General features: G+C 41.2%; 1 protein-coding gene across 1 annotated transcript in view; it reads right to left on the bottom strand.

Moving 5' to 3' along the window:
- Positions 1-12,921, bottom strand: part of DST (dystonin) — a 476,155-nt gene that overhangs the window by 192,644 nt on the left and 270,590 nt on the right. Inside the window, 1 exon segment of the mRNA XM_044917613.1 lies at positions 3,155-3,321. Coding sequence (XP_044773548.1) covers positions 3,155-3,321 — 167 coding nt within the window.

Raw genomic sequence — 12,921 nt, 5'->3', positions numbered from 1 at the left:
AAATTTCTCTTCATTTTTACTTCATGTTAGTAAAGTATTGCTTACTGGTATAAACAAACATTCTCTCCACTTCAAAAGTCATACTCTTATATGGGAGCACTAATAAAAATATATGCTGGACAGTCCAACTTAATGTACTTGATTAACTTTTGACAGTATTTACAGTAATACAAAATCTGAAAGATGCTATTTCTCTGTTCCCACTTTAGATCAGTATTTCTAAACCATCAGAAGATAATGTACATAAAAATCTGATGAGATCACTTACTACAAATGATACTGGTTTACTTTTCAATGACAAACAGTATCCATTTTCCTTCCAATCTCCAGAGAAATCTTTCATATTCTCTCTAGGGCATGCAAACTTGCTCCCTGAGGAGCCCACATCCCTCCTTCCAGCCACAGCAGCAATCTGAAGGTTCTTTCCTGCTAAGCCCTCATTCCCTCTTAAGATCGTTATCGACCAAGTGTTCCATACAGTTAGACTTGGTGTTTGAGTAGAAACCAAACCCATGTGCCACCACCTCAGATCATTTTTATTACATAAGTCACATTGAACTCCTATAAAAAAGGTCTTTTTATCCAAAAACTACACCCAAAACCCAAGTAAGTGGGTATGTTCCTATGGCAAATCCAAATACATTACAAAATTTATGGAAATAATTATCAAGTAAAAACAACTATAAATTACACACTACTCTCTAAATGTGATTACTACTGTCCAATATCCAAAAATCTGCTTATAGGGATTTTACAATTGTTTATAACTTTCTCATTTCCCTTTAGTATTCTAAAGCATTCAACAGTGAAAATTACGTGCAGTTCAACCCTATCCATTTAATTCTTACACATGCTAGAAGAAAAAAATTTGATTGTTTTTTAAGTAAAAAGAAAAGCCTGAGGACCTTAGCTAAAAATACAGTTCCACACATGAAAGATTTCTTCCAGTGAAAAAGGCCACTATAATATTTTATGAGGCACAGGATAACTTAACAACCTTCAGCAAAAAAAGAAATCTTGTGAGCACTTAAACCTGATACTCCCTATTTTTACCATGAATTCTAACAAGGAAAAACAAAGCCAACTAGGAAATCAAAGTTCAAAGTTAAAGCTAAACAATTTTCTAAAATGATCACTCCACCAGATTAAAAGTTCAAAACAAATAACATTCACAAGATCCAAATTCTCTCCTAAAGCAGTAGGAGCTCTATAACATTAAACTTCCCTAGGAAATTTCACCATCTCTGACAGATAGTGACTTATTTAAGTACTTAGGAGAAAAATGCACAGCATGCATATACTAATTTGTACTTCTACTCTTTCACAAGTATTAAAGAGACAATGTCTAGAGACCATTGTTTTTAAAAGTCAATTATTTTAGAAGAATAGCTGGCTTCTAAATGCTTTGCTTCTACTTAAAACACTTCAAAGAGAAAAGAGCACACCCTCAAAGATGCATCATGATATAAATCCTTCAGGTATAACAATCCAAATATTTTTATTCAAAGGCCAAGAAGATCTTATCATCCCGGGTATAAAATGTGTCCAACTACACAGCCTTCTGATGGCCTGTTTTAAGTTACACGAGAAGTGCATTGTGATAACTGAAATGTAACCACTAAACCCTCTTGGCACTGTGTTACTCAAGGAGGTCTGGTACTTTCTTTTCAGCATGTATAGGCAAGTTGATTCTGGCTTTTTTTTTTTAATCAGGCAGACTATACCTACCTGTACTGAAATGGTGTTCCATAAAGGAAGCAGACTACTACAGTGTTTTAAGGCACTTGGAATGTGGATGGTGGGAGATTCGTTACAGTGTTACTGATGTTGAAATTTCCAAAATAAAAATGAGAGAAAGAGAAGAAGGGGAGAGAAAAGGGTAGTGAAAGGAAAAACAGAAAGAGAAAGGAGAGAAACGGGGAGAATGAGATTTTAAATCATGCAGACCTGGGCTAAAATCTCAGCTCTATAATGTATTAAGTAGCGTAAACTTGGCAAACCCAAGGCTCCTCCTCTGTGAAAGTGGGGTAAACAACAGTCCGTTTTGTGGTACTCTTGGGAGACCCGAATGAGGTAACATATGGAAAGCAATGGACAGAATGCCTCACGTATAGAAAGTTAACAAATATTAACTACTCTATATAATTATTGTTTTTATCAAATAAGTTTGTTAGTCTAATGAGTTATAGCTTCAGCTTATCCTATCTAGGAAGACAGTTCTTTGACTACATGATGTAATTTTTGCAAAACTAAGAAAAGTAACTGAGATCAAGAAATACATTGTTTTCAGTCAATATTTTCTGGGGATCTAACTCCTTATAAGACAACAAAAGCACGGAGTAAAAAACCAGAGGCCCCGGGTATGAATCTCAAAGCTGCCTCCTGCTGGCTATGTGACTATATGCAAGTTTTACTCTGTGCCTCAGTTTTTGTCTGTCAACTGGGGATGATAATAGTCCTGTAGGGATGTTGTGAAGACTAAATAAGTCAAAACATGTAAAAACTGCTTAGGATAGTGTCTGGCACTTAGTGCGTGCTATGTCAGTATTAACTGGGATTTGTTGTTAGTAATTCTCAGCAGTTGGGGTGCCTGGCTGGCTCAGTCGGAAGAGCACCGACTCTTGATCTTGGGGTTGTGAGTTCGAGCCCCATGTTGGGTGTAGAGATGAATAAATAAAACAAATAAACTTTAAAAAAATAATAATATTCTTACCAGAAAACTGTTAACCACCCCAAAGTTGGCCACTTTTGAACCCCGCTACTCACTAGAGTAACAAGCCTAGGAGACTCTAATTTGGACATGTGCGAGCTCTAAATCGGAACTAAACCCTCACCCTACCATTCATCAGTCCTCCATATGCACAACTGTGCTCATCCAAGATTCTATATTATCAGAGCTTACTGTCTGCCAAGTTACCAGCAAAATCCAAAGGCATATTATAGCTGTGTGAGTCTGTGTGTATGCACAAGTTTAGAGTGATGATCTTGGAGCAGTGGGAATGTGATGCTTCTACTTGTGTCTGGTCTGTATTTTCTAACTTTCTGCCATGCACATGTATTGCTTCTGTAATAATAAAAGGTTATTTTGAAATTTGGAAATAGAAGAAACACTTCTCATATTTGTCTGAGAAAAGAGACCCCACCAATTCCATACCTGTATTTATGAATGATGGCATTAAATAGTTTTCCATCTCTCCAGCAGGTAGTGAAATTTTCACACCGTATTCCAGCATAACCCTCTGTTGCCTGCTGTGTCCATAGTAGCAATCTCTCCTTAGCAGACATATCCTCCGACTCTCCAGTAACATGGATATCAGATATCTAAAAATAATAGAAAGCATTACAACTCTTATAGGAAGAAAGCTAGCTCAGACTGAGAACCTACTATGTGCCAAGAACTTCGCAAGTATTATTTTACTTAATCCTCATAATTCTCACTGGAAAGCTAAGTATATTTTTCCCATTTTACACATAGGGAACCTGAGTTTCAAAGAGGTTCATAGATAGAAAACTAGGATTTAACCCAAGCATCTGGTTTTTTCATTATGCCAAAATGTCACAGCGTTGAAAATTCCAATTTTCAATGAGATTCCTCTTTACTAATCAGATCGGGTAAAACAACTCAACCAAATGTTTTTCCAAGTTCAAGATCAAAAGTAAAACCTACAAATTAATCTATATTACTACCCTCAGAAGAAGATTTGATCCAACAGGTATTCTGTATAAAGAACAAAGAAGGTCCCCAATTTAATACATTATGTAACAATTTGATGTAAAGTCTCTTTAACTTTCTCATGATTCCTTGCGTAGCTTACTCAACATGAAATGTGTATTAACTGACTTTTCCCTATACTTTACTTGTTTTCATTAAATTTTCTAAAAGTCTCTTCCACTAAATAGAACAGATCAGCAGTTCACATGATTATACATTTACATAAGGGTCCTACTTAATCTGCTGATGACATTAAGGCACAAAGTGACTCTACCAGGGGTCACACCGTGATTCCAAAGCTGGGATCAACACCAACAAACAACTGTTCCCTCAAATCAGTGCAGGATGCAAAGCCAAGGGGATCAAGGAGCCAGGCGGGAAGCCAGGATCGAGATGAGTAAATGAGGAGTTGGAAGCAATGCATAGGGAGTCACAAATCATTTTGTGACAGGAAAAACATCAGTGAAGTCATGAGATTGGCTTCTAGTCCTGGCCACTAGTCCCAGAGCTTTGAATAATTCATTTCATGTCTGTGAGTCAGCTTCCTCATCTATAAAATGAGGAGGTGCGAGGTAGAGATGGAGCGTGTTTAAGACTGCCTTCAGTCTCAAGTCCTGCTCAGAGGCTGTAAATACAGCACAGAAGTCAGAGGTCAAAACGGGCAGTCCAACAACTGAAAGTAGAAACTTTTAAAGCCCAGACTGAAGAAAGCCTTTCAAGTACGGCAGTGCCAGGCCCAAACAGGAAGCCTTTTACTCCTCTCAGCTGCCACAAGGGCCGGGCACGGCCCACCGGGGACCCAGCGCAGGCTATGGCAGTTCAAGTCCACGCCAGGCCTGGCAGTCCCTAACAACACCACATGGACGTGCCGGCGGGGCCACACACACCTTTTCTCCACTACGCAGCACAGACATGCCCCTTGACAGATAACTGGAAAGTGGAGCACAGTGTCTCAATTTACTTTTTTAAAATTTTTATTTATTTACTTGAGAAAGAGAGCATGAGCAGGGGGAGGGGCAGAGGGACAGGGAGAAGCAGGCTCCCTGCTGAGCAGGATGCCCCACATGGGGCTCGATCCCAGGCCCCTGGGATCATGACCTGAGCCGAAGGCAGCCGCTTAATGACTGAGCCACCCAGGCGCCCCCGTAAGTGTCTCAATTTAATCATCTTTCCTAAGAATCTGTGCTAATCTCCATAGCATGGAAAGAACTATGTGCACACATGAACACATTATATATAACATACAGGAAGAATTCCTTTTTCTTTTTTTAACATGGAGAAAAAGAGCGGAAAAACCACCAATATTCCTCCATCCAACCTCCAACCAATATTCTAATCTAAAATTATGCTAGAGAGGGGTGCCTGGGCGGCTCGGTCAGTTAAGCTTCCAACTCTTGATTTCCGTTCAGGTCATGATCTCAGGGTCCTGAGATCCAGCCCCACCTCAACTCTGCATTCAGCCTGGAGTCTGCTTGGGATTCTCTTTCCGTCTCCCTCTGCCCCACCCCCAACTTGTACACTTTCTCTCATTCTCTAAATAAATAAATAAATAAATAAGATTTTTACAAATCAATAAATAAAATAAAATTATGCTGGAGAGCCTTTCTGGCACATCCCGGAAGTTTAAATCCTATCTCCACCATTTATGTTCCAGTTACTCAACTGCTTTAAGACCGTTCTCTGGGGGCGCCTGGGTGGCTCAGTCGTCAAGCGCCTGCCTTCGACTCAGGTCATGATCCCAGGATCCTGGGATCGAGCCCCACATCGGGGTCCCTGCTCAGCAGGAACCTGCTTCTCCCTCTCCCACTCCCCCTGTTTGTGTTCCCTCTCTTGCTGTATCTCTGTCAAATAAATAAATAAAATCTTTAAGGAAAAAAAAGACCGTTCTCTGATGGTGGTAACTGTTACTACACTGTTGTGAGAATTTCACAACATGAACACGGCATAACGTCAGCAATTTGATCGTGGTTTTTATCATTCATTTTGACAAAGAGGGAAGCAAAAACTTGGTTGTATTATTCTCCCAATTCCCCTACTATGAAGGGAAGTAAAAAATAAAGTTTTTAAATTTGCTGCCTCAAACAAATCAAAATCTATAAAAACCAGAGTTCATAGAAATGAATCTACGAAACGGTGCACAAGAAAGTTGAGCCTCCAGGTAAAATTTGACAACAGGTTCCTCTTAGCCTTTACGAATTGTAAGATCAACTGCTACTGGAAACCCTTACAGCACAGGAGTTACAAGGGTGGTAATTACAACTATATAAAGAAAAGGGAGGTAGCTGGAGAGAAGGGGAACTATTTTCTGCGGGTCGAGAACCATCCCAGTCCAGTCACTGAATTACCTATTCACGAGGGAAGTCAGTAAGTTTCGACTACAAGGTAAGTTTAATAGGTTCAAGTGCTGCACAGCACTTTACCCAGGAAGGATACTAAAGGAAGGGGAGTTTAGAGGAAGAAAAGTCTAAATATCAACCAGGAGAAAGTAATCTTATTAATAAGGTTCCAGTGGATGAATTTCAGATTATTACTCCCACACACACTATTTCAGACTGTTACACATGCACACACTATTTAAAAACCAGTGATTTTCAAATGTTATGCACCAAACTTTAACATATCAAAGGCTGCTAACACACTGACTCATATTCAGTTTTTCCTGTTATTTCCAATTACTTGAGTATTATTCCTACAGAGAAGCTCTGGGTATTTTTTAAAATGTCCTGTGACCATTAACCACTACCTCTCTGAGTATATCAAACTTTTCATAATACTGCGCAACCGAAACCAAAATGAAAAATAAGTTAAACTCTAAAAATTAAGTCTGTAGTCATCACTGATGACCCCTGGTTTAAAATCTGTGCATTCAGCAAATCAGCCTGAATCCTCCATCAGTGACAGGTCAGGTCTGATTCCAGGAAGTAATCGAGCTTCCTCCCTTCAAATCCTGGAGGCAGTTCGGAGATCAGAGAAGGCGTGCATTCACGCCACCTGGACTCAGATTCCAACTCCCAACAGTTAGCGGAATTATGAGCGAGAGCCATTCACACCATCGTTCTAAAATCCATTTTCTTCATTTTGAAAACTTAAATGATGACCTCATCATTTCTACCTCCTTGAGTGGTTCTACAGATTCCATAAAATAAACCCACATCAAACGCTTCGCACAGTGCGTGGCATGTAGAAACCTCTATAAATGTTAGCTTCTCCTACCGCAATTTTATTAGCCGTGCTTGCCGCTTAACGTTTCTCCCCAACAATCTGTCAGCTGGCACCAAAAACAAAGTCCTTTCTCGCCATGTTCCTTTGGGAAACTCGAAGCCCTCGTGCCTCACATCCAGGTCATTGCTGGCTCCCACCCAAATGCAGGCTTTTCCTGTCGCGGAGCCTCCCATGACTGTATGTCATGCTTCATCTCTCCTGACCCGGCTTGACACCATTCTCAAGCTTTCCAGAAATGTCTATTCTGTGGTAAACAAAGTCTCTGACCTCTTCTGAACCTCACACCACTTCTACCATTTTACTGAACCAGGTCTGCCCCTCTTGCCCCAGGTCAAGTCCCACCTCCCCCCCACCCCCGCCCGGGCCTGTAGCAGGGCAAGTGTATTCTAACTCCCTCAGTGATGCACAACCAATAGTTTTCCAACCATGACCCACACGTCCCAACACCTCATTTTTACACCACAGGCCACTCTTGTACTACCACCTTCTTCTCCTTAAAAATGATCCTGCATGCCCCCCCCCCCCGCCTCCTGCAAAGATCCAACACCCGGCTCAGCATGTACCTGTCTCCCTCACAGTCCACCTTCTCTCCACACCTACTGCTAACATCCTGGATCTTAGCGTCTTATGCCAGAACTAGCCCAGCTCAGACATTTAACTTCTAATAGCGAGTTCCTGTTCTTCTTCTACTCTCATTCTCTATCCCCAGCTAAACCACTCATCTGGCTTCATCAACATCTCACATTCCTTGACTTGTCCAGTTGGGTCCCACTCTATGAGCCCTCTTCTATCTTCACCTCCTTCTCTATCTGGCCTGTACGACAGGATCCACCACTTCAAATACCTTCTCCTTGCCCTGCAACCCCCTGCCCAAAGCCCAATCCTGATCAAGTCCGCTGTAAGTCTCCTCTACTCGTGCCCTATGCTCTAAGCTCCCCTGGAAAACCACAGTCCCATGTGGGCTGCTGCTGCCACAAATTCCAGCTCCGCAATTCAGCTAAGTGCTCTATGACACCTAGCACCTCTTCTTGGTGTCCTAATTGGCCAGTTTTTCCATCCTTCACGATACCTCTTTCAATATTCTTTACCATTTGCAAGAAACTCCCTAACCCACCACCCCCTTATGTTTCGCAATCACTTTTTTATCTCCTTCTTTATAAAGAAAATAGCAACATGAGTAAGAACTCCCTCCCTGCCCTGCCCTGCTACCCACAAACTTGGCTTCCACATGACCTGCTTTTCTCCTGTGCTCAGAATCCTTCCACCTCCTGCCTCCTGGGAGTCTCACTCTATCAATCATTCCCTCCTCATCTGGGTCTCTGCTCTCAGTACTTAAAATGCCCAAGTCTCTTCCATCCTAAAATAAATAAGCTTCATAAACTCAATTCCCTCTTTATTTATCATTGTCTCTCTCTCTTCCCAGTAAAGCAACTGAAAAAAAAAAAAAAAACCTTCTTGTGTCTTTTTTAAAAATAGATTTTATTTTTATATTTTTTACCTTTATTATCTTTACCTGTCAACCTGTTGTGGTTTGGCTTCCATCCCAATCACTCCACCAAAACTAAGTAGCAGTGAGCAGACAAGAAAGTGGGGGAGGTTCCTGCTCATGACTTGATTTTCCCAATGAAAAAAGGAAATCAGATAGTGAAACATAACAGAAGAAGTGGTGGGCACAAAAAGAGGGAGGTCACGCGGCACCTGAAGAGCTCAAAGATATGGTGAGCAATCATCTACTACCTCCTCTCCCACAGTCTCACTTATTCACTAAGCACTCACAAATGTCTGCTTGTACCAGTACTGGGCATTGGTCAGACAACCATCCTCATGGAGCCTGCAGCCTAATGCCAGAAAAACATCCTGGAGAAGAACTCAAGGGTTGCTTTCCAATCCGTCCATTTTCTTTTCTTTTTTTTTTTTTTTTAAGATTTTATTTATTTATTTTAGAGAGAGAGAGATAGCAAGAGAGAGCAAAAGCAGGGGGAGGAGCAGTGAGAGAGGGAGAAGCAGGCTCCCCACTGAGCAGGGAGCCCTCTGTGGGGCTCGATCCCAGGACCCTGGGATCGTGACCTGAGCTGAAGGCAGACGCTTAAAAGACTGAACCACCCAGGTGCCCCTCAATCCGTCCATTTTCTAATCCTGATCTCTCTCAGGCATCTGTCAGTGTTAGTCCCTCCTCCCTGGCTTTCCTGATGTCACTCCTTCCTGGTTTTCCTCCTGCCCCTCTGGCCTTTCCTTCTCAGTTTTCTGCTACCCTTCCTTTAGTGCTGTTCCTCAGGCTTGGTGCTCAGCACGCCTCTCTTTCTACTCTCCCTGGATAATCTCATCTTCTATAGTGGTTTCAACGCCCCCCTCATACTGATGACTCTGGGATCCCTAGGTTACACCCAAACCTCACCCCTGAACTCAAGACCTATAAATTCCAACTCCCTAATGAACACTTCTGTCAAAATAGTAACACTAACCAAATTTGAGCACTTCACAGACAGTGTGCTCAAGTGCTTCCCAAATATTATCTCATGATCATCACAACAGACAATCTCATTTTACACATGATAATGAAGCACAAAGTGGTTATGTGACTTGCTCAAGTGCACAAACTACTAACAGGTAGAAGTAAAATTTGGACTTGAATCTATCCAGCTCCACTGTGCTTTAGCACACAACCTCTTCAAGCTCACTGCAGAGAAAAATCAATTTCTCTTTCTCCAAAAGAGAAATTCTTCCTTCTGCTCTTCCTTCTGTATTCGTAGCTTGGAGGATAGCCCCATCATTTACCTGGTTGCCCCCAAATCACAAACCCTGAAGTCCTCCTTGATGCCCTTTTCTCTGTCCATACCTACCTTCAATTGGTCACACGGTCCTATGCAGCCTCATCTCCCCACCCTCCCCTTCAACATTCACCTGAAAACCTCCTCATGCTCCAGCCACACTGAACCACTCCTTGTTCCCTCAATAAGAACACATTTCCACGGGACACTATGCATTTATATATGCTCCTTCTTACCTCTAGAATGCCCTCACCAGCTGCCGCCCCAGTCAAGCTCTTCACTCCTCTGTCCCTTTGAGGAACCCCATCCCACCATCCTCTGTGCTCCCACAGCGCCCGCACAGACTGCTACAATAGTACATTCTGTGTATCATCATTAGATAACTTCTCTCCCTCTAACACATGAGCAAATACACACAAAATAAAGGTGTCTTCTTCATCTTCGTATTACAGTGTCTAACCCAGTCACAGCTTGGCACATAATAGAAAGTAAATGCCCCATGAACATATGTCTTTGTGACTGAGTTTGGCACCTGTGGAATCTGAATTATTTCATTCAGGCAACCAGGATATCCTTGATCACTTCTGTTTCATCATATACTTCAAGGTCCCACACAGGAAGGAGAGGCTTTAATACCTACAGGGGATGTGCAAACTCCAACCAACAAAACTGATGCACCCATAAAAATGTCACTTGACCAAGTAGGTTTTTGTCTACTTACTATTGACACAAAAGAAATGACACATTTGACAACATTTTTCAAAAAATTTATTTTAGCACTTCATAAAAACCACCTAAATCTAGTATTCTCCAAGATTAAGGAGAGTATTATGAGAGGAGATCAAAATGTTTGAATTAAAATGTCTTTATATCACAAGTCCCAGTGAACGCCAATGTCAACTCACAGTATCTTTCAAGACCCAATTATGACAGGACATTAGAATGGTACTGAACTCCGCAAAGCTTCCACCTTCTTCTAGAACTGAGTCTAACTCTTGGGAATCTGAAGTTCTTATAAACTGTCATATCTTGGTATGCATCTAAGGAGCTTTCTATTTTACTTATAATTGGAATAATTCTCTTGGTTTATTTTCTTTAATTTTTCAACTAAGCAACTTCACTGACTTTTTTTCCGGCATATCTGCTTTAACTGTGAAATTTTAGTAAATAGTTTATCACAGATCTGCTTAAATTTACTTTTAGTATTATCAGATATAATTGGTTCAATTCCCACATGAAAATGGTACTGAAATGGTTGAAGCAAATTAACAGAAAAACACCCAATCTTCATATATTTTTTGCTAAATATATATACATTGAATTGGCCAAATCTTTATTTCACTTGAATTACAGAAGAAATGTTATTTCCTTCGCATAAAGCCCAGAAGATGGTGGTGCCACTACCAGCCTAGAGCAGAAAGGGTAATTTGCCTTTTACCACCATTCTATTTATGTGTATTCCTCTTCCAAGATAGTTCAAAGCAAAATTAGAAAGAGGAATCTACAAGATTTTTATGTGAAGTGCAAGTATTTTCTAGAGCCCTGACGAGAAAGCTGGTTTACAGAGAACAGTTCCGGGTTTAAAAATATGCGACAGTAAGGCATTCTCAAAAACTGCATGGTCACGTTATTAGAAAGTGGGTTCTCCAATGGAGATTCTAAAAGCATTGTTCTTACTGGAATTAGAACAAATGCTCAGAAAAATCTAACCATTAAGTAAGAAGTCCTCAAAACCATTTGATTTAGAAATATGGCTGCAGGCTATATATTTTACCAAAATTATTTTGAGCCATATAGGGCATAAAAAAAGAATCCAGATACCTAGTATATGAAATCATTTTCATAGTTCAGTATCCTGAGCCTTGAGAATAAAGAAGTCACTATTTCTGTTTTATCTTTTCACTCCATAGAAGATCAAAAACTGAAATTAAAAGAAACAAAAACCTCAGCCTAAAAAAAACTGCTACCAACAAAACAAGGTTCTCATACTCTTTACTACCTTCGCGTCTCTTTTTCCCACATTACCTCTACCCTTAGACACAACACTGATACTTTACTACATAATTTTCCTTCTCCCTCTTGGCAGAGCAGAGACAACATACAATGATTGAAACAATAATAACCGGAACTAAAAGAAGGTGCTGGGGGCTGTAGGAAAGTCTCGGGGTGGGGGGTGTAAAGAGGTACAGACAGAGAGAATTCAAACACAAGAAAGCAAGTCTAACCCAAATGCACAGAGTTCTAACTGTGGTGGCACCAGGCATGTGCCTGCTCAGGGATGAGCTCCGTTTCATAGTGCACAGCGACCCAGCGCTTCGTAAGGCACTATCGGGCAACGTGAACCAGTCTCAACAAACAGCTCGAAAGACACAACAAATACCTGAAAACAAACGGACTGTCTTGCTTCTGCAATCTGGGATCCAAAGAAACCAGTGCTAGAACTCTCAAAAAATAAAAGCATGAGCTGCTCCAACTCTTCTAAAACCTCGTCATGTGTACTGACTCGTCATGTGTATTGACTCGTCACACTCAGTCATCTGCTAGTCTCCCACATTCTTAGGGAAGACACAAGCACCTAATAACATGGATGTATTAGATGTCCTAAGACTGTGTTTAGGGGAGAAAAAGGGTCTTCTATTCCGTTTTCTCTCTTTCCCCACTACCAATTATTGAGATGCAGTAACTACTATGCTTGGTCTGGACCATCACTTCTAGTCTCCAATGTCAATACCAATGACATCTTTTAAGACACAGTCATGAGAGACCTGGAATAATATTGGGCTCAAAAGAGCTTCCATCTTCTTCTGGAACTAAGCCTCAGTGTCTGGATTAGTAACAGTCTCCTAACTAGTCTCATTGCACCAAGGCTTGGCCTACTCTCAAATGCCAGTTCAGGTCGTCCTTGACTCTGCTGTATTCCGGCTCAGTCTTGGCTGATCTCTCTAGCCTCAAGCCATTCCCTTTTCGATTCTATCATCAATGAAGTTCAAACCATGTGGACCACATGTTCCCTCTCTCTTAGGGTCCTCATTCAAGCTACTTCTCCCCTTCAAACAGTCTCCTCACACTCTGCCCAACATGACACAGATTAGGTGCTCAATATCTGCTGAATAAGGGGGAGAGGAAAGAAGGAAGGAAGGAAGGAAGGAAGGAAGGAAGGAAGGAAGGAAGGAAGGAAGGAAGGAAGGAAGGAAGGGAGGGAGGGAGGGAGGGAGGGAG

Source organism: Neomonachus schauinslandi, chromosome 8, assembly GCF_002201575.2.
Source record: "Neomonachus schauinslandi chromosome 8, ASM220157v2, whole genome shotgun sequence".
NCBI lineage: Eukaryota > Metazoa > Chordata > Mammalia > Carnivora > Phocidae > Neomonachus > Neomonachus schauinslandi.
Note: the sequence above shows the minus strand (reverse complement) of the source record. Positions and strands in the feature narration are given on the sequence as shown.